Raw genomic sequence first — 21,814 nt, 5'->3', positions numbered from 1 at the left:
CAAATTAATGGTGTGATCACGAGAGCACACAGAGGTTGGTGGCTAGAGAGATAGCTAGAAAGACGTTAGGGGGGGCCTGCAGTACATAAATAAGCAAATGAAGTCAGGTTTTTTTAATATTCCTATGAAAATGAAAACAGAAAACAAAAAAATTAAAAAGCAGAAATTATGGTGTGTGCTAGAGAACGAATGAGGAAACGAGGCTACGACAGCCGACGCTACAAAATTTTCCAAAACGCACAGAAAATGTGTTCTTGCGTTTTGCTATCTTCTTCCAATGAGTCAATTGTCTGACAAATTTTGTTCCCAAGTGCCTTCTCCTCTTATACACTTAATATTCTTTCTCTGTTGTACAATCAACCTGGGTTGGTCAATCAGTCTCGTTCGGACATTTCGTCTTAATTGTACATTCAGTATCGCCGGTTACGTTACCCCTTGGACATTCCATCTCATCAGAAATTCAGGCTCTAAAACTGGTCAAGATGAAAACAGATCCTGTGTCTCTTTCCGAAGCGCGTCTCATGGTCGATTCGCTAGGGCTATTCTGGCACGTAAAACAGGTCAACCTAAAAACAGTAGATGTCATTGATGTAAGGTTCCCAAATTTCTGCGTTTTTGTAAAGACGATAGCCTTTCTTGGGGACCTTGGACGCAAAAATTTTGGTCTGTCTGTCTGTCTGTCTGTCTGTTTCTCCACTCTTAAAAGCATCAGATATTTGAAACGGCTGACCCTATCTGCAGCGCCGACCTATGTTGCTCAAGGTTCAGCGTTCATACTTGCGCAATTGCCGATTAAAAAGCAATTATTGGGCGTGTCTGGGGCACCATAACAAAAGGTATCTATTCTTCGTGTGCGCCGTTTACTAGAAAAGGCATATACAAGTAATTTCAAGGACCGTAGCACTTATCACGCTGCGCTGACCATCCAAAGCTTGCACGGAAAGGCGAGTGTTTCCAACGCTTCGCTAAAACGAGACGGTGGTGGCACCTACCCGTCGCCTTGCGTTCTACACCTTATCACCTCTGAGGTGGGCGCGCACACTCGTCTCAGAGCCACCCACTTTGTTTTTTAAAAAAACTGCCAGATGGTGGTCATGCGCTCGTTCCCCTCCGCTGCACGCTCGAGGCACTCTAACGCAGTGCCTCCAAAATACCATTCACTGATTTTGTTGAGCCGAATATCAAACAAATGTTTTGTTCACTCTCTCCACAAGCAAGACTATCGCCTTTTGACGACATTTGCAGATTAAATGCAGATACGGAGCCATTTTTTTTAAGAAAGCATCGTCTGAAGGAAACTCCCCTCATCAGCTTTCTATGCAATGTTCTTATCCCACGGGGGGATAGTGCCGAGTGTTCATTGCTTTTTTTAAAGACGATAGTCTTTCTTGGAGACCTTCGATGAAAAAACGTTAGCCTGTCTGTCTGTCTGTCTGTCTGTCTGTCTGTCTGTATGTATGTCTGTCTGTATGTCTGTCTGTCTGTATGTCTGTCTGTGCATTTGTCTGTAGGTACATTTGCCTGTTTGTCCACCATTACCGCGAGCCGGATACTCTAAACGACGCCTGCCGATACCCCGAACGGCCGACCCCATCCGCAGCGCCCACCAAGGTTGCTCAAGAATCAACGTTCATACGTGTGCGATTGTCAATTAAAAACAATTATTGCGCATATCTGAGGCCCCATAACAACACCTATATATTCTGCATGTTCGTCTTTTACAAGAAAAGGCACACATAAGTAATTGTAAGGACCATAGCGCGTATTACGCTGCGCTGATTATGGAACGCTTGCAAGAAAAGGCGAGTGTTTCCAACGCTTTGCAAAGAAGACACGGTGGTGGCCCCTATCCGTCGCCTTGCGTTCTACACCTTATCACCTTTGAGACGGGCGCGCACACCCGTCTCAAGGCTACGCGCTTTGTTTTCCAAAAAAACTGCCATATGGCACTCAGTCTCACGTGTGATATCTATAAAGGTAACAGGGCAGTTATAAAGTGGAAAAAACAGGTTTACAAGCCTGCAGAGGTAAAACGGGGACTTAGGCAGGGGTGTCCTCTGTCACCCTTGTTATTCATGATGTACCTACAAGGATTAGAGGCCGAATCAGAGGGAAGTGAACTGGGCTTCAACCTCTCTCTCGTCAAACAAGGAAAACTCATTGAACAGGCACTACCAGCATTGATTTACGCAGATGATATAGTGCTAATGGCCGACAACAAGAAAGATTTACACAGATTGATGGACATCTGCGGTAATGAGAGAGATAGGTCAGATTTCAGATCCAGTAAGAAAAAAATCAGCAGTCATGATTTTTAATGATAATGAAAGTAGTGAGCTTAGAATACAGGAGGTCACACTAGAGATAACAAATAAATACAAATATCTGAGCGGATGAATAAGCATTGGGGCCGAGTACCTAAGGGAACACGTAATATACGTGACGGCTAAAGGTAACAGGAATGCGGCGGTGAAGAAAAAGAGGGCACTGTGGAATTACAATAGGTATGATGTTGTGGGAGGAATATGGAAAGGGGTCATGGTTCCTGGTATGACGTTCGGCAATGCGGTCTTGTGCATAAGATCAGAAGTTCAACCAAGATTAAAAATTAAGCAACGTGGAATAGGTAGGCTTGCCTTAGGAGCTCACGGGAATACACCAAATTCGGGAGTACAAGGTAATATGGGATGGGCATTATTTGAGGACAGCGAAGCTAGCAGCAAGATAAAATTTGAGAAGTGATTAAGAGAAACGGGGGAGGAGCGTTGGGCTGGGAAGGTATTCAGGTACTTGTACATGAAGAATGTCGATACAAAATGGAAGAAGCGAACCAAAAAATTGACTGGTGAATACTTAGAAAACAGCAGGGGGCCAAACCAAAAAGAGTTATCGGTTAAGAAGGAGGTGAAGCAAGCTGAGACCAATATGTGGAGAATTGGCATGATTAAGAAGACCGCACTAGAAACTTATCGAACTTTTAAGCAGTAAATTGCCAAGAAAAGAATCTATGATGATACTCGGGGTAGTTCTTCTCTGTTTGAGGCCAGGACGGGAGTATTGCGAACCAAGACATATCGGGCCAAATACGAAGGGGTAGACACGGCATGCAGTGCATGTGAAGAGGAAGAGGAAACTGCCCAACACTTGATAATGTTCTCTAAAGGGCTTCCCCATATAGTTCAGGATGATGGCGCAGAGTTTTTCAAAGCACTGAGGTTTAGGGACAGGGAGGACAAAATAGGCTTTAAGTGGGTAAAATTACCTAGAAGGAGGTCACCTGATTTGTGGCTAAAGTCAAGGTACTAGTTAAAATTAAACCCTTCACTGCAAAGTATGAGTCTTCAGCCTCACTATTTAAAGGAAAAAAAGAAATAAATCTAGTTTTTGGTTCACTAAGTATTACGTCTTGTTGGTGTTAGCCGCCTTCCGATCTAAAGGGTATAGCCATATCAATCCATCCATCCATCCATCCATGACGTGACTTCATGCACTCGTTCGCCTCCACTGCACGCTCGAGGCACTCTAACGCAGTGCCTCCGGAATACCATTCATGGAATTTACTACGAAGAACATGAAATAAATGTTTTGTTCACTCTCTCGATCCTTACGCAAGATTATCGTATTTCGACGAAGTTTGCAGATGACATGCAGATACGGGGCCAATTTTTTTTTTACGTGTTCAGCTATCACCCGCAAAGAGATACTAACGCTTAACGCAAAACGTGCTGCGATCTTTTAGAAGCTTCGCGATTGTTTGAGCCTGTTCTGTGTAGATTACACGCAAAACTCGAACAGTCAAGGTTATTCGAGAGATCACGTAGGCACCAGTGATGACACCGGAAGGTTCGATGGCTACTCTTTGAAGACGACGCACTGCGCCGGTGATCAGATTATTGGCGACCAACGCTATGTTCACAGCTGTCAGTGTTCAGCGTGTATTGCTGTTTACTTTGAGTTGTGGTTTCTCGGGCACGAGTTTGTTCAAATAATAATAATAATAATAATAATAATAATAATAATAATAATAATAATAATAATAATAATAATAATAATAATAATAATAATAATATTATTATTATTATTATTATTATTATTATTATTATTATTATTATTATTATTATTATTATTATTATTATTATTATTATTATTATTATTATGTTCATTTTTCATAAATAGTTTGATAAGGGACAGCTGCAGGTAAAAGCTGCTCTCCAAAGAGGCAGCTTCACAAAGGCCCACAGCAACCTTTTAGCACGACAGCAGTGGCAAACAATCAGCAATGTGATGTCAACAATAATACCAACACCAACTAGATAAATAAAACAATGAATAAAGATATAAAAATGACGTCCAAATTGCAAAAATAAAAATAGCAACCTTGATAATACAGAAACTGCAAAGAAATCTTAAAAAGTAAACATGTGCAAAATGCATGCCAGCTTTCACATATTTATTAAGCAACGTAGAAACTATGTAGGATAACTTATCTGTGGAGTAGTTTGTTCTCAAAGTTTTTATTTTCCATGTTTCTTTATTTCGTGTTTCAAACAATGTAATATTTGGCTGCAGTTTCGAGAGGTCATACAAAAAATGTAGACTTTCTTTCAATTCACGCCTGATCGCCAATGCTAACTTAAAATTGTAAAGACGATGTACGGGTAGTATTCCAGCCTCCTGAAACAGTTCGCTTGTGTGAGCATCATACGGCAAGTTAAAAATGATTCTAATATACTTCTTTTGCATCAGGTACAGTTTTTGCAAGTTCGTGTAAGTTGTAGTCCCCCATACCAAGAAACAATAGGTAAGATGTAAGTAGAAAAGTGATTTATAAAGTAAGAGTTTTACCTTGTATGGTAGAACAGTTTTGCCACTGTAGACTATACCCACTACGCGAGATAACTGACTCAGCACACTGTCAATTTGTTCACTCCAAAGCATATTGCTCGAAAACGTAACTCCAAGAATTTTTATACTAATTACAAGCTCAACAGAAGTATCGCCAAACTTGATATGTATGTTTTCATTAACGGGCTTATTTTTAGGTCAGTATAGTACCGCCTTTTTTTTACTAGTGTTTATGTTCAAATTAATACAGCATGACCAGAGCTTTAGTTTCACAAGAAAATGGTTAATTTTTTCCTCAAGTTGAAACAAACAAGCTGATATCATCGGCGTATGAGACGTATTTAGCATCTAGATAAATACGTGTTAAATCATTTATATAGGCTATAAAAAGAAGGGGTGCAAGGATGCTTCCCTGAGGTACACCCTTAGTAATAGGCTTCAGCTCTGAGAATTTTCTATCTATTTCAACCACCTGTTTGCGATATTTAAGGTAACTTTTTATTAGGTCTAATGCATGACCACGAATTCCATAGCACTGCAACTTTTCGAACAATGTGGAATGCTCATTTCCTATGGAGGCGGAAATGTTGTAGGCCCGTGTGCTCAGATTCGCGTGCACGTTAAAGATCCCCAGGTGGTCGAAATTTCCGGAGCCCTCCACTACGGCGTCTCTCATAATCATATGGTGGTTTTGGGACGTTAAACCCTAAACATCAATCATCGATCAACGTGGAATGCTGAATGTTGTCGAAGGCTTTACTAACATCAAGAAACATACCGAAAACAGCACGTTTGGTTTCAAATTCAAATAATGTGTACTCTTTTTGTTCTAATAATGCCATTTCCGTAGATCGATGTTTTATGAAACCAAACTGGGTTGGGGAAATCACGTTGTGTTTTCTAAAAATTCGTACAGTTGGCGGTGCATAAGCTTTTCTAAACCTTTCTAAAACACCGGAAGAATAGTTATCGGTCTGTAGTTTTGGATATCATTTTCGTCGCCTTTTTAAAAAAAACACTGACTTTCGCTGTCTGCATTATTTAATGAGTGTAGAGCTAGATGGCTGCTCCCTTTGTTCATGTCACAACCCGGTAACATAATTGTCTAGTTTAAGCTCGTAATGTACCTTTACCAGGGTACGTCACAGCGTGACGACACTGGCGCACGTGTAAGGTGCAGCTGCCAAAACACACGCGCTGGTGGCACAGCGTGATACAATCGTGCGGTGCTTCTGGCGAGTTTTTTTTTCTTTTGTTTTTTACACCCATACTACATTTTAATGTGGCAAGATTAGCTGTGTTATATGTCAGAGAACGTCGGGTGTGCGGTAAACTACGTGACGAAATATTTTCCACGTTGGCTAGCTGTGTGTCTGAAACAAGCAAACACACTTGGCGGCCTGTGGGAGGATAAGACATTGTCATCTTAAAAGTGCAGTGCTTATTTTGGGGCGTATTGTACGTTGAATTGCGTCAACAATATGCGTACACTTGCACGAACAGAGAAAAAGAAAAATCGCCACATATTAGCCTAAAAGCAGCGTGCATTATAGGCGTTCACCCTTCTTTTTGATGGTTTTAGAAAAGGAATTCATATATATATTTTTGAAGGAATGCAGACACGCGAACACTGTTATGCAGAAAGGTCCCGTCGGCGGACATTTCTTGCAAACAAGCACCTGCGCCGAGGGGAGGGATCGGAGGGCGTGGTGCTTGCAGTGACGTCACGCTGTTTGCTATCAGGGAGATGTCTACTCTAACTCATCGGCTCGTTGTTTTCGCCTTTGTTTCGCTGCCAATCTGTCTAATTTACGAACGGTGTCGCTTGACTACTTCCAGGTTCAGGAACTACGCCTCGTCGACTGCCGACTTCCATCGTTCTCGGACTTTGTGCACATTGGAGGCGTACTGGGAAGCAACGGTAACCTGCGCTCCCTTGTGCTCGGGGACAGCGTATTGCCTCTCGGCACGACAGAACTGATAGTGAGTTCACAAAGCCCTTTTGCTATAAGAGAACTGCTTATTGACCTATAGCTAGAACTTTCTGAAGAACGCACTTTGCCTCAATATACACACATACACAAGGAGGACAGCCTGCCCTATCAGTACTGTGGACAACTGTGGAAATTAGCAATTTATCATCATTTAGCACAGCAGCACAAATGACTAGGAAAGGCGCATGGAGCAAGTGTTGTGTGTTGTCTTGGTCAGAGCGTTGCTTCACCTACACGGAATGACGACCATGCCCGTGTCTTCTTTATTCTGTGTATCTCTTATTTCGGGTGAAACTATGCAGAGCTTTCATTAATGTTAGCGAAGGCAACCCATTATTTCCGATTATTTCCGAAGAAGCAGGCGCGCTTCTTCGGCGTGTCTAGCAAATTCAGCAGCATCATAGCCAATATTGGAACAGCCAGCGGGTAACCGCATCGCATCCAACGTTATTACAACTTTCCCACCATGTAGCAGGTGGAAAGGGTCGAAGCCAGTAGTTTCTTGTATGGCGGTATTATTCCTAAAGATGACGTATGGAAATACGTCATCGCAGTTTTTGAGGTCGATATCAACGTACATGGAAATCATATCTGCTATCGTTTTTTTTAATCGCTCTGTGAGTTGATTTGTCTGGAGACGGTAAGACGTGGCTTCACGGTGAGTGGTACCACTGAGCTGCATGATATCTTTCATAAGCTGGGCTGTAAATGCCGTGCCTCTTCAGTTTTCACCACTTTCAGAGTACCATGACAGGGTACGATTCTATATACAAAGAAGGTGGCGATATCGGTTGCTGTGCCACGTGGGAGATGTATGTCTCTCGTGAAGCAGTCTGTGGCAACAGCAATCCAGTGATTATCTGCTCTGGACATGGAAAATGGTGAGAGTAAATCTATGCCAACTTGCTGAAAAGGAGTCGATGAAAGATCAAGAGGATGCAGAAATTGGCAGGACGTGTGGGTGGTCTCTTGCATCGTTCGCAGCCGCGGCATGTTTTGACATACTGCTTCACGTCATTGCGAAGGTTGGAACAGAGATACTTCTGGCGTATACGCGAAAACGTGCGTGTGAAGCCCTATGAAGGCTCGTCATGAGAGGCACGTAAAATGTCTTCAATAGAGGTAGATGGCCACAATTGATTGGAAAGCTAAATTATAGAGAACACTATTGTGAAGTGAAACCAATGAAAATTTAGGCGCAAACTTATGAGGTGGCTTGGATAAACGGCAATCGAGTTTGTCGATGAGGAGCCATAAATCTGAATTGTCGCGTTGTTGCTTGCTCGTGTAGGACGCTGTGAGAACGGATAAAATGCGCCTTCTTCATCAACGTCAACTTGCGAAGGCTGAAATGAAGCATGTGACAAGCACACGGACGTCAGTCATGTGGTCAAGGACGAAGCCGTCATGTCTTACTCTTGTAAACGAAGACTACAGCGTGCGAGACGGCTAGATAGATACGTCAGATGGGCCAGCAGGCGCAGGAAATTGTGGTTCATCGCGACACAAAACGGTCGGCCGTACAGGTATGGTCGGGAATTGGCAATGGCCCATACTCCTGCCAAGCATTCCTTCTCCGTTGTAGAACAGATCTTTCAAGCTTGTGACCGAATGCGACTAGCGTGATAACGCGCTCGGCCCCATCTTGCCACTGTGCGAGAACGGCACCAAAACCAACGTTGTTGGCGCCCGTATGCAGCTCAGAGTCTCCGTCTTTGCAAACTGCCCCAGATTGGTTGTTGTTTGCAAACGTTTCTGTAATTCCTAAAAGGCACTTTTTTTGCTCCTGCTCCCAAATGAATAGATAATTGTCCTTTGTAAGCCAGTGGAGAGGTTCAGTCATCTTTGAAAAATTTGCAACGAAGCGTATGTATTACGAGCAAAGTGCCAGAAAGCGCCGGAGATCGTTTTCGTTCTTATGTGTCGGAAATGAAGCAACGGTAAATGTCTTGTCAGGGTCTGGTCGAATTCCATCGAAGCTGACGACATGTCCTAAATGTTTGAGCTGGTCATATCTTAAATGGCACTTTCAGGCTTGAAAGAAAATCTAGCTATGCGAGTTGCGTTGAGGACGGCTTGAAGGCGTTCTAGATGCTGGTTGAATGTTTCAGAAAAGACTACTATGTCATCTAAATAGACAATGCATGACGGTCACTTCAGACCTAAAATAACCGTGTCCATCATGCGCTGAAAAGTATCAGGAGCGGAGAACAAGCCGAAAGTAAGGACCTTGTCTTGACAGAGGCCGTCTGGCGTAATAAATGCTGTTTTCTCGTAGTCTCACTCGTCAACCTCGATCTGCCAGTAGAGTATGCGAAGGTTCATTGAGAATATATATCGGACTTTTCGAAGGTGGTCCGAAGAGTCATCAATGCGGGGTAGGGGATAGACTTCCTTTTTTGTAACATTGTTGAGCTTGCGGTAGTCCAAGAGAAAACGCACAGTTACGTCTTCCTATTTCATTATGAAGACGGGTAACACCCATGGGCTGGTGGAAGGCTGTATGATGGCGTGCGCAAGCATTTGTTTGACTCTTTCTCGGATGGCGTCTTGCTTCCTACGAGAGAGGCGGTAGGCTTATTGGCGTACGGGTCTTTCATTAGGCTGTGTGGTTGCGCTGTGTTTTGTGATGGGCGTTTGATTCACTCTGGACGTTGAGGCGAAACAGACAGCAAAAGAGTCTAAAACGCTTCAAAGGCTAGCCTTTTGAACACTAGACAGATTCGAATTCACATTAATCTTAACGTGCGTCCATGCGTCAGCGCGAGAATCTGTGCCATCTTGTAGAATTGTGAGGGAAGCAGCAAAATCATTGAGTGGCTCCAAATGGGCGGATGCAGTTCCTAAGGTGAAATGCTGATAGTAATAGCTTAAGTTTGTCAGTAGAATATGTGCAGTCCTTGACAAAATCTGCAGGATGCCTCGGGCTATGCACACCTGCCGAACCAACAAGACTGACAGATTGCCCTCAGTGACGCCTAGAATGAAAATGCAGTGGTTCGCGGTGGTAAAGTAGTGAAGTCACCTGAAATACGCAACACCGTGGAGTGTGCGGGGTGGTCAGCCATCCCAGTTTCTCGTTCGCTGAAAAAGGTCACAAACAGCTCACGAAGGTTTATAACAGCCCCGCACTCTTGAAGGAAGTTCATGCCAACTATTATCTGGCTGGAGCACTCAGGTAGTATAACAAATGAACCGAAAACGTGGCTTCACGAATCTCTACTCTTGCTGTGCATTTGCCGATTGGCGTGAGAAGATTACCGCATTCTGTTCGAAGCTTAGGCCCTGGCCATTGCGTCATCACCTTGCGAAGTGCAGTAGCCAGTTGACTGCTCATAACCGAATAATCGGCACTAGTATCGACGAGAGCGGTGACCAGGTGGTTATCAACAGAAACGAGTATGTCGTCTGAAACAATGTCGCCGTTCTCAAACGAAGGCTTCGGGGGTGAAGAGTCGCTGTCATTGTTATCGTCATCGTGATTGTTGTTGGTACCACCATCATCGTCCATATTACAATCGTTATTCTCGTTGTCGTTGTTGTCGTCGATGTCGGATTGGCACTGCGAAAGATGTGTCGAAGGGTGATGGTCAGCGGCCTTACCCCCAGAGGTCGTTGTTCTTAGTTTCCCCGGCTTGGGCTCACAGTCCGGTTACCCACAGAAGCAGAAAACGTCGGGTAGCGGCTAGATGACATTGATCGCCGAGGAGGGGGTACACGACAGTGTCGCCTCATTGGGGAAGAGGATCGGGCATGCGGCCAGGTTAGTTTGAAAAGCGTGAACTGGTAATACGGTAACGAGTGTTGGTTGGACAGATATTGCTGAATTTCTTTCGGCCGCTCTCGCTCGCGTGGACGACTACCATAGGGGTCCAATTCTTGGAGTCCCATTCTTCTGTTATAGCAGGAATGATACGAGTGACCCACTTGTCCGCAGTGAAAGCAAAGAGATTGATTGTCAGACGTACACCACACGTTTTACTTTCCCTGGGGGCTCGCGAAATCGTACGTGCAGGCATATGCGGTGAGGTCTCTGGAACTGTTGCAGTGGTTCTTGAGAGGGTGGCTGGTATGTGTGTCATGGGCTGCACAGGCCGACACTGCGCTTGCGCGTAAGCCAGGACGGTAGTGGTCACGAGTCTCGCTAGCACGAACGTCTGCGCCTTCTGGTGAACTTCTTCGCGATCAATATTGGCGAGGGAAGTTACGGGTGGCTGAAACTATCTTTTCTTAAGTCAAGCGAACTTCTCACGCATGACTCTGCGCACAAGCTCACGAAAAGCATCTGTGTAGCAACGCGGGGCGGCTACTGACACCGGAATGGTGTGGTGGTAGTAGACTAAGGAGCGTTGCTGGAGAGCTCGTTCCATTGAAGTAGCTTCATGGACAAACTTTGTGGGTGTTCCAGGAGAGCTTCGCATCAGTCTAGTGAACAATTTCTCCTTTACGCCATGCATCAGCAGACGCACCTTTTTTGCCTCTGACGTGTATATCAGCACGCTTATAAAGACGCGACATGTCCTCTACGATTATGGCTGCGCTTTCATTCGGCTTCTAAAATCTGCTCTGAAGGGCCTGCTTGGCTCCCTCTTTCTTTGGGGACTGCTGTAGGTTTCGCGTATCTGCCGTAGGAATTCATGCAAGGAAGTAATAAACGGCTCGTGGTTAATGAACCATACGCGGGCAGAGTCTTCCCGGGCAAAATACGCATATCCTAGCTTCTTCCTTTCGCTCCAACAGATGGCATTGACCACCCGATCAAAGTCAGATAGCCAGTCATCCACGTCTTCAGAGGGGTCGCCATGGAAGGGCCGCAGCAAGCGTGGTGTGTCGAAGACCAGCGATGGAGGTACCTGTCCCGTACAGTATGTCTCTACTGTCTGACTTTCGGTTGTGGTCGGCATCGCCAGTAAACCTCACGGGCCGTACTCCGAAGGCAGTCCTTGAAGCCATCGGCTTTTGCGTACATTCTGTGGTTTCTATAAGTTTGAACCCGTGTCGAGAGCTTCCAACTCCTGGAGGTCAGAGTACATAGACCTGTACCCAGCAGTTCCACCAGTTTGTCACTGACAAAATCACATAAAATCTTGAATCAGCACACGTTTGTTTACTCAAACCCCTCGTCGTTCTCATGAATCATCCCCCGTACTGCCCACAGTTGTGTCACTACCGTGGCAATATATTCATCAAGACACATCAACGTTGGTGAGTGACTCGCCATTTGAAATCTGTATTCAGATGGAGGTCATCCTTATACGAGTTGAGTAATGAACGCCTACCGTGATGCCTCCTTTATGACAACCTTCTGCTCTCAAAAGAACAGTGTTGGAAAACTAGAATGAGCGTAGACGCCCATGGTTTCTATCGAAGCATATGTATAATGCTGCACGTAAAGCAGCCGTGTACTGGGAGATTGAAATAACTTTAACACTCCGGTTTATAAAGCTCAATTTATAGGAAAAAAAACTATGGACCGTCTACCGCAAGGGAATCTTGGTGAGATGCGAAAGAACAGTGGTGCGCACGGCATGTACCTGGTTCAAACGGGCGTCGAAGCTGGTGAGGAAGCACGGTTTGAAGCGATACTTTTTGTAGCGCTTACTCGAATAAACGTTTGTATGAAACGCAAACACACGGGAGGCGAGACACAGTGAAGACGCTTGCGCTCGGCTTCATTTGGTTCGCGTCTCTACGGTGTTACCCACGCGCCGTCAGTATTCTTGAACGCGATTTGTGTTCGTGACTCGCACCTCGTAGTGGCACTGATGTTCCCCTGCTGACGCTTACGTTCGGCTTCCCTGGGTTGCACATCGTCAGTATTGACGTCGCCATTCGCTAACGCGATCAACTTCGCTAACCACTGCAACACCGGCAACAGCCGGGAAAAGAACGCGCACGCTAGCGGGAAGCATGCAACGACGGCGTCCCGCCCATCGTCGCCATCGCGCGGCAAGAAGCGGTGCCCTGTACACTTGTCGGCGCCGCGAGATTCCCCACGCACGCGCAGTGCGCTCACCCGCATGCTCGCGACTTCTTCTCGCAGACAGATTTATAGAGGTGGCGCCGGTGAAATGATACCCAAGTGAAGAGTGCGCTCCAGTGTTCCGATTGGTGGAGAGGGTGAAGAGAGAGAGAGCTGACACGTGACGAGCGCACGGCAGGTGAGGCTTGATTGATTGATTGATTGATTTGTGGGGTTTAACGTCCCGAAACCACCATATGATTATGAGAGACGCCGTAGTGGAGGGCTCCGGAAATTTCGACCACCTGGGGTTCTTTAACGTGCGCCCAAATCTGAGCACATGGGCCTACAACATTTCCGCCTCCATCAGAAATGCAGCCACCGCAGCCGGGAATCGAACCCGTGACCTGCGGGTCAGCGGCCGAGTACCTTAGCCACTAGACCACCGCGGCGGGGTCACGGCAGGTGAGGCAGAGAGACATAACCGCGCAAGGCTAGGAGGGCATGAGCTACTTGGCACCACTCCAACACTTGCGGCGATGGGAGTGATGTGGACGGAAGGACAGCGTTACACAGGCTCGTGAAAGAGCTGCTTCGCATCTAATACGGTAATTTGCCATTCACCCATTTATAGAACACAGCCAGGCTTACAGCCAAGTCATAAAGTCACAGCCAAGTCATAAAGGGGAGGGGGCACATTTTATTTTTAAGGTAGACGCACTTTCTTCCTGAGTAACTCAGGGGACGAATTGCAACTCATGATTACGGAGTAAGACAAGGAGAGCAGAAAAGTGAGTCTTAAAATTATACCGAATAAAACGAAAGTAATTTATAACAACCTAAGAAAAGAGCAGCGCTTCGAGATAGGTAATAGTGCACTTCAAGTTGTAAAAGACTACGTCTACTTAGGGCAGGTAATAACCGCGGAGCCGAAGCACGAGATTGCAGTAACTAGAAGAATAAGAATGGAGTGGAGCACATTTGGCAAGCACTCTAAAATTGTTACAGGTATATTGCCACTATCTATCGACAGGAAGGTATATAACAGTTGTATCTTGCCGTTACTTAGCTATGGAGCAGAAACCTGGACACTTACAAAGAAGGTTCAGCTTAAATTCAGGACGATGCAGCTAGCAATGGAAAGAAAAATGGTAGGTGTAACCTTAAGAGACAAGAAGAGAGCAGAGTGGACTAGGGAATAAACGGGGGTTAAGGATATCATGGTTGAAATCCAGAAGAGGAAATGAACACTGTCCGAGCACGTATAGCGTAGAAAGAATAACCACTGGTCATTAAGGGTAACTAACTGGATCCCCAGAGGAGGCAAGCAGGTTAGGGGGAGACAGAAGGTTAGGTGGGCTGATGAGATTAAGAAGTTTGCGGGTATAAATTGGCAGCAGCAAGCACAGAACCGGGTTGACTGGCGGAACATGGGAGAGGCCTTTGTTTTGCAGTGGACGTAGTCAAGATGATGATGATTATGATGATGATGATGATGATGACTTCCACAAACACGCACACTCGGCCGGTGGACTGAAAGCAGTGCAGCAGCCACCTGACAAGCGCTGCAGTTTGCTTTTTGGAAAGGGTGCCGCTTTGAAGCTCCTCAAAGCGGCACCCTTTCGTCCCTCGTAGTACGTAACATGTCTTACGCTTTGACCTCCAAGGGGGTGCCGGTGGGAGATTTCCTCTGTGCGTTGTTGAACAATAAAAAATCGCAGCGTTCGCGTTATCTTAAAGCAAAATTCTTCTGTCTTTCATTCCCCATTAGCAGCCATTGGCATGTACATTGAGCAGTATCTGACAAGAAAAGGTTGCTACGTTATACTTGCTGGACGTAACCTCCTTTGTTTCAGAAAGGTTTAGCGAGCGTTGGGCCACAGTGCCATAAATACAGTGAACTAGTATATACCATGAACTCGAGGTGGTTAAAGATGGGAAACAGACACGAAGCGCCAGCCGTAAGAAAGTTTGCGTGTGCCACCTCTCGTTTAGTCCTTGGAATGTCTGCTGGATGGCGGTGCTTCTAAATGCGGAATATATAATGAAAAGATGCGAGATTGATGCACTTGGAGTGTTGACTAGATGGACGAATGGACACACAGACAGATGCATGGACGGACGCACGGATGGCTGCACGAACGGATGGACGCATGGGCGGACGCAGGGTGGATGCATGGACGAGTGCATGGACGGACGCATGGATGGACGTGCGGACGCACGTACAGACGCACGCACGGACGGGCGGATGGACGCATGGGTGGACGCATGGATGGACGCACGGACGGACGGAAGCAAGAACGAATACACGGATGGATGCTTCGCCCCACTCTCCATCATCCACCCCGTAAATATGCTGCCATTTTTTCGCCTAATGATTGAGTCGCGATTATTCGATTGACGTGGCACACGCCGAACAGGAAATGGGAATCGGCGTACTGCTGCACGTATTTTCTCGGGACACAGCGCGTGATGGGTCATCGCCCTGCTCGGCGTAGCTTTTTGGCACGTGATTCGCGAACTATCGGCGTTTGAAGGTATTTTCCCGAGAGTCAGCGAACATTCACTTCGATTTTTTTGACGTTAGCAGTTCATTTTTATCATTTAAATGCGCATTAAAAAGCTGGTGTCATACCAAAGACGCATTCATCTTGCCTACTTTTTTTAGTAAGTAAGCGTGAAACTAAAATAAAGTGTTGTTCTACCCGATGATAAAAATTCAATGAGTGAATGTTCTGCTCCCCAGATAATCATTCGAGTCATGGTCGAGTATCATTAACCCTTTATATCTCGGGTAATTTTTTTGAAATGTTTCCAAAATGCCCATTTTCTGAACCGTTGGTGAGGTCGGCACGTTAAATAAATGTTTTGGTACACTTTGAAAACATTCATTCGTAAGCATCTATTTAAATACAAACATTGTGATCGTCCCAAGCAGTGGCTGTGGCCTGCGAAAGAGCGCTGGGATTTAGCTTACTTTCCTGGGGATTATAAAGTGTGCGTCCGTTCATCTGTCTGCTGTAGACCTTTTCGCTATTTATAAACAAAGCTTCAGGATGGATTCCGGTTTCAGGCACCGGTTAGCCTAGCATGAAGCATTCGCGGAGAACAAAATCTTTAGTGAGCAGCCTGCTCATTTCCATGAGTCTTCTCCCTCTATCTAACCAAGCATTTCTAATAGTTTCTTTTAGACTACAAACAACATTCTAGGAGTTATTACCTAACTTCAAGTGTCTTTCTTTTACTTGAAAGCGGAAATAGAGATTTTTCTTACTCCTGCACGACTTAAAAACATGTCTAATACTTATTTATGGGCGGATTGGTGAGAAAAGATCTTTAGATTAAGCCGCGCAAAGAAGTGTACAAAAACGCACACACATAAATGACGCAAACAGCATTTGTGTTTGCGTCCTTCATGTGCATGTGTTTTTGTATACTCCTGTACGCTGCTTCTTAAAAAAACAAGCTTCCTCCTTCGATCTTAGAGAGTGATAATTGAATTGACCGGAAGTTTATTGAGTTGTAATACGTGCCGGTACTCTTGCTATCCTGAAACAGACTGAAGAGGCGATTATTGTATTGATTCCCACCCTACGAGGGTCTCCGCTCAGAGGAATGAAAGATTAAAGCCCTGCTCAAAGCTACTATAGGAAGGCAAGGAAAGCTCAACTGATTTTTTTAAAATCTTCACAGCCGACGAAAGAAGAGTGGTCATGGTCAGGCATGCACTCTAAAAAGGGGGTGGGGGAGCGAAAATGGAGAAATGGGCTCCCTTCCTCCTTCAGCGCAGTGACTTCCTCCCTGTCGGGTGCTTTACCTGTCGCTTCCTCTCGCGGTAAGGACCAAAGGAGCAACGTTCCTCCTTCAGCGTTCATGTATCGTACTGCGCGCGCGCATGCGCACGCCAAGCCTAGCCAGCCGCGGCCAGTCGCGAGCGATTGTTTTTACCTAAGACTGATGTAAGCAATGCAGGATTGACGTTTTTTTTGTTTTGTTTTATTGGTGTAGAGTAGAAGCCTCTCTTTTTTTATCGCCAGGCACTCGCACGATGCTCCGCACACTTCCATGTGTGTCTCGTGTTGTTTCATACTACCAATTTGTCACGAATACAAGGAGCTCTGCATCGCAAGCAGTCTTGCTTTACCGATTACCTTACACTGTACAAAAATGATAAATTTTTTCGGTGTCGACATACTTGGTAAGCCCACGCATTTTTAGTTTCGCACGGCACCAACAGCACTCATGAATTCAACGAGGCGCATAAAACAGCATCACACTTTTTTTTTCAACAATCTAGGAAGCCTGATACCACTCTACAGTCCATGCGTGAAAGCACGATCATATACAATTGATAGAGTTATACGTGCCCCTACCGCCATATGGATGTTCTTTGCAGTTTACCCCCATTCGAATATGGCCGCCATGGCCGGATGTCGAACCTGCGTCCTCCAGCATAGTCACACGACACCCAATAAGGCTATACTACCACGGCCGGTGAAAGTACAATGGGAAACAGGCTGCGAAGTTTCACCGAACGTTTATTCGCCAGACTAGGTTACAACCATCAGAGACGTTTTAAACATCATCATAACTACACTTTTGTGAAAAGTAAGCCCATGACTTCTGTCAGTTAAACCAAATTCTCAATCGTGTGCGTTTTGAATTGCCCATGCCAGCACTGAGTGGTAAGACGGAATTATGCACGCGTGCAGTATGCCTTTCTCGTCCATTATTCTCCTTTGTTGTGAGAAACTCAACACCAAATGCACTTTTAGTAACAGCTGTGCACAGTAGGTAAGTACAAACACTTATTTACCTTTGTGAAAAGAGTTCCAAATCCAGAGTAATAACCACCACAGCCACAGCGCTAACAACAAAATTGTGGCATGCACTATGACTGCAAGTTGACACGCGAGGTGAATCGCGAGAGGCGTCTGAAGCAGAAATGTATGTAGGCACAGCATACCATAACGTTATAGTAAATTTGTGCACCGCAGCGATAGTTCCTCCACTACAGTAATAGAGCTGCCGCGACGCCAACAGCCACTGCCATAGCTCAGGAAAAAATACCGTCGGATGCGAGGTCATCGCTTATTTCTCTCGCAAAACCCGCGTTGTAACGTACGTATACACTGCTAGGACAGTCGTTACCACATCAAAAACATTGTCATTGAAGGGCTAACGGTGTACATTATCCATGGCTAACGGTCACACTTGTGGTAAGCGCGTAAAAAGAATATAAGCAAACGTTAACACAGAACAACTAAACGAGGTCGATGGGACCACCGAACACCTACCACGATGGAGACTAAGTCTGGTCTGCATGCTGCGCCCTCTCGAGTAACAAAAAGAAGAAAAAAAAAGACGTGACCTCCGAAATGGCTAGCGCGCGGCAAGCGTTTGCATTCTCGGAGGCTGCAAGAAAAAAAAAATAACTGTGGCAGTAGTCGACAGAAGGCGCAGCGTTCGGAATGCCGTGGGCATTCTATGCATGGCTTGGGGGTATTCGCTTTCGTAAAAACCAGATAAGCTCTAGTAATTATTCCGTTCATTATTGTGCAACCGTTCATAAACTTTCGTTTGTTTAAGCATTATATACAATACATTTACGTGTGCGCATGTTGTGGTATTGCCACAAAACGTAAAATGTGTAAAAAAACCTACTTGTAACTTGTGCCACTATGGTCGGTCGAAATTCATCGTTATATAAGCTTGTGCGCTTTCGTAGTAGAGTTTGAGTAAACATGTCGAAGTGTGTGCCGCTGTTGTGAATGGTTGATTGTGCTCTTGTTCACCCTGTATGCGTATTATGTGTAGTATGTGTCCTTGTGTGCATGTGTAGCTATATGCATTGCATCAGCATATATTACGCGTCCGGTGCCAGTGAGTAATCCTGAAGGGGTTGAGTCATAAATTATCCGCAAGGGAGCCGTGATGGTGGGTATGAAAACGTACGTCGCCGCAGACAACTTTCTTTAGTATCATTCAGCCCCTCCAGATGGCACCAGCTACCATCTACTTCACGAATATGACGCTCTCACACCTCCAGCTACTTATATAACGTTGAACATCTATCTATCGAAGCTGCATTACTGAGTCGAAGTGGTTTCGCTGCGATCGAGTCTACGGCTAGGGGGCATATCTCGTGACCTGCGGCCCCGTATACGCATGGATAACGTAGTTACACTATGTGAATCTGCGAGAAATAAATACAGCAAGCTTAGCATGCACTCTTCAGGGGAATACTCTGTAGTATCCGTGTCTTTCGGAGTGAACGTCACCTCGCTGACCGAACGAAACCCACTTGCTCCGTCGTTCTCTTTCGTGATGTTTTCATCGCCACAGGTTCGTCTGCTTATTTTTATATTCATTTCGTTCGATATCAAGCTTAGCGGGACCGTTTTTTGTAACTTTCAATGCCGTGTACTCCTTATCAATCGAGAATTGTTGCGTTTGCTAAGGCTACTCGCTTCGCTAACCTGGGAGCAGCCATATTGATTTTCATAGGGAGGAACATGTTTCTCCATGGTAGAGTGTACTAGAATAAGGGGAGTACCCGGACCGAGCTCCAAAAATTGAAGCCTAAACAGATCAATCCGCTTGTGGCGCCGCAATCGGTAGTCTTCAATGTGTCGTCGTTTTAGAAGCTGTGCGCAGCTCCACCGAAGTGGTCGCGGGGTGGAATGCTCACTTCCCGCTTACATGACCCAGAATCGAATCGCAGCTGTGGACGATAGATTTTCTTTTTTTTTACTTTCACAGCTGCATTGCTTGGCTTTTTTTAATCCAGCTTCAGTTGCCACATATTGCTACAAAAAATCACGCGAAATACGAAGTAAATAAAAAAACATGTATCAGAGCGCATTTATTTGCGCACCACCGCATGATATTTAACGAAAACTTTATAGCATGACTTCCGAGTTTTTGGCGAATAAGAGAGACTGTGCGCTTTCACTCACCTGCGATGAAAGCACACCGTCATATTTCACGTAATTTTTCGTAGCGATATGTGGGAACTGAGGCCAGATTAAAAAAACAACCAATACACCTGTGCAAATACAATTAAGAAAAAAATGCATTGTCCGCGGCTATGATTCGAACCTGAGTCTTCTGAGTGTGAAGCGAGCATTCTACCTCTCGACCGCTTTGGTGGAGGTGCGCGCTGCTCTAAAAACGACGACACATTGCAGACTACCGATCACAGTGCACAAGTGTGTTGACCCTGTTTAGGCTTCACTTTTAATGCATTGGTGCTGCGGCCGTTCTGGGCACTCCCCCTGTTCTAGTACACTCTATCCGTGGCAAAGGGAGCAACGTTTCTCTATTTAAAGACGAACATTGGGGACATCGCCCTTCTTCCCTAAATGGAGAGAACGTCACTACATTTTTTTAAGAGTGTGGCAATAAGCTCTGTGAAAATACATTAGGTAAAATATCGGTGTACTTCGAGTTTTCTAGTCGCCCTGGCTCGTCAATCATCTATCCTCATCTCTTACGGTTCGGAGACCATCCCGGAGAGTCATCGATCCAGAGTTGAAATGCCTGACCCACGTGTTTTTTTTTTTGTCATCTGAATAAGCGCTTTCTTTTTGAGACATCCGCAGGCACTGCCGTATAGACCTTCGAGCTACAAATGGATGAATGCCGTGTTTTTCAATTCTGCCACGCATCTAACTCTGTCGCACCTTGCGGTCTACTACAGAAGTCATTTGCCACAGACAAATCCTGCGCGCTATGTTTTTGTTGCAGGACAACTTGACCAGCATCACGCGGCTAGAGTACTTGTGCCTGCTGACGGATGCTCCCGTATCACATGAAACCGCTATCGGACACGCTGAACAACTGGGCGCGAGGCTTCCTAAGCTGAGCTATCTGCACGTTCACTACCGGCACTGCGTGGACGGCTCCCAGCAGAAGGTCTCGTGGATACGCCCAGCGAGGAGGCCAAATGGTGGCCACGTGGTTGTGAATGGACCATGCGTCCTATGCTCCACTGCCACTTTCATCGGACTCAACAAACCACGAAACCGGCGTTGAGCGTATGCACAGCATCGCCGACATGAGTGTTTCGGTCCAGCTGTGTGCAAAGCTTTCGAATCCGTTATGCAACCACTCCAACCAACAGGGTACCATTGTAAATTGAACATTGAAGAATGAGCAGAGGCGTAAGCGAGGCCGTCTTGAATAAAGCTGTGCCTAGAGACCAACCTTCTCAGCCTCTCACCCACCCATCTCGGTGACTGTCTTTATTGTTATCCCTTGCTGGCGTAAAGGCACAGGTGGTAGTAAACGCTGTTTTTTTCAGAGTTACTGCTAGAACTACGAAAATAAAGTTTTACATCCACTGGTGGTCAAACTAATACCAATGGTGATCTTATCTATTAAATTTTAATTAAGTAATCCCTCAAATGTTCTTATATTGACTCTCATTATCTGAGTCGTGTGCTTTCAGGCTTACTCTGTAATAACCAATAAGGAAGAAACATCGCGAGGAGCTCAAACATTTAAATTCGAAAACAGACAACAAACTGCCGCGAAAATTAAGTTATTATTCGAAAGGTAGCGCTCCCAATAACGTCGTCGTTTGAATATACACGCCTGCAAATTAGATGAATTCGTAAGTGAAGACTTGCGAAGACACTGTGGTAGCTTTAGTAGTCAACGGTGAAAGTGGAACCAAATTAAGTGGCGCAACAGTCAGAAGAGCACTACTAATTGTACGCCAAACATCCGCGAAGGCCACCTACTCGTGGCATGTTCGAGTTGTTGAAAGCCCCTCTCCGATTATAGAGGGAAAAGGAACAAGCGATTCATTCCCTGTAAGCCGGCCATGGTTTTTCGCCTGCGACCTTGAGCGGGCAACGCGGAGTTTCGTCCGGGCGAAGGAGGTGCGTTGCTGTATGCGTCACAGGAGTATTTCAGGTATGAATCAATGCCATCATCCACGCCGACGCTTAAGGTAAGCTCGCCACCTGGCAGTGTATTAACGCATTGACAAAGTGGCACTTCTCCT

The 21,814-nt window shown here is 45.5% G+C and overlaps 1 protein-coding gene across 2 annotated transcripts in view; it reads left to right on the top strand.

Moving 5' to 3' along the window:
* Nucleotides 1-21,019, top strand: part of LOC142776564 (uncharacterized) — a 78,054-nt gene extending 57,035 nt beyond the window's left edge. For both annotated transcript variants that reach the window (XM_075880448.1, XM_075880450.1), the window contains 2 exons: nt 6,685-6,828; nt 20,551-21,019. In XM_075880448.1, the coding sequence (XP_075736563.1) occupies nt 6,685-6,828; nt 20,551-20,838 (432 nt within the window). In that variant the 3' untranslated portion in view covers nt 20,839-21,019. The remainder of the gene's footprint in view (nt 1-6,684; nt 6,829-20,550) is intronic.
* The last annotated feature ends 795 nt before the right edge of the window (nt 21,020-21,814 follow it).

The sequence above is a fragment of the Rhipicephalus microplus genome, chromosome X (genome assembly GCF_043290135.1).
Source record: "Rhipicephalus microplus isolate Deutch F79 chromosome X, USDA_Rmic, whole genome shotgun sequence".
Lineage (NCBI taxonomy): Eukaryota > Metazoa > Arthropoda > Arachnida > Ixodida > Ixodidae > Rhipicephalus > Rhipicephalus microplus.
This window is presented reverse-complemented; position numbering and strand designations above follow the sequence as displayed.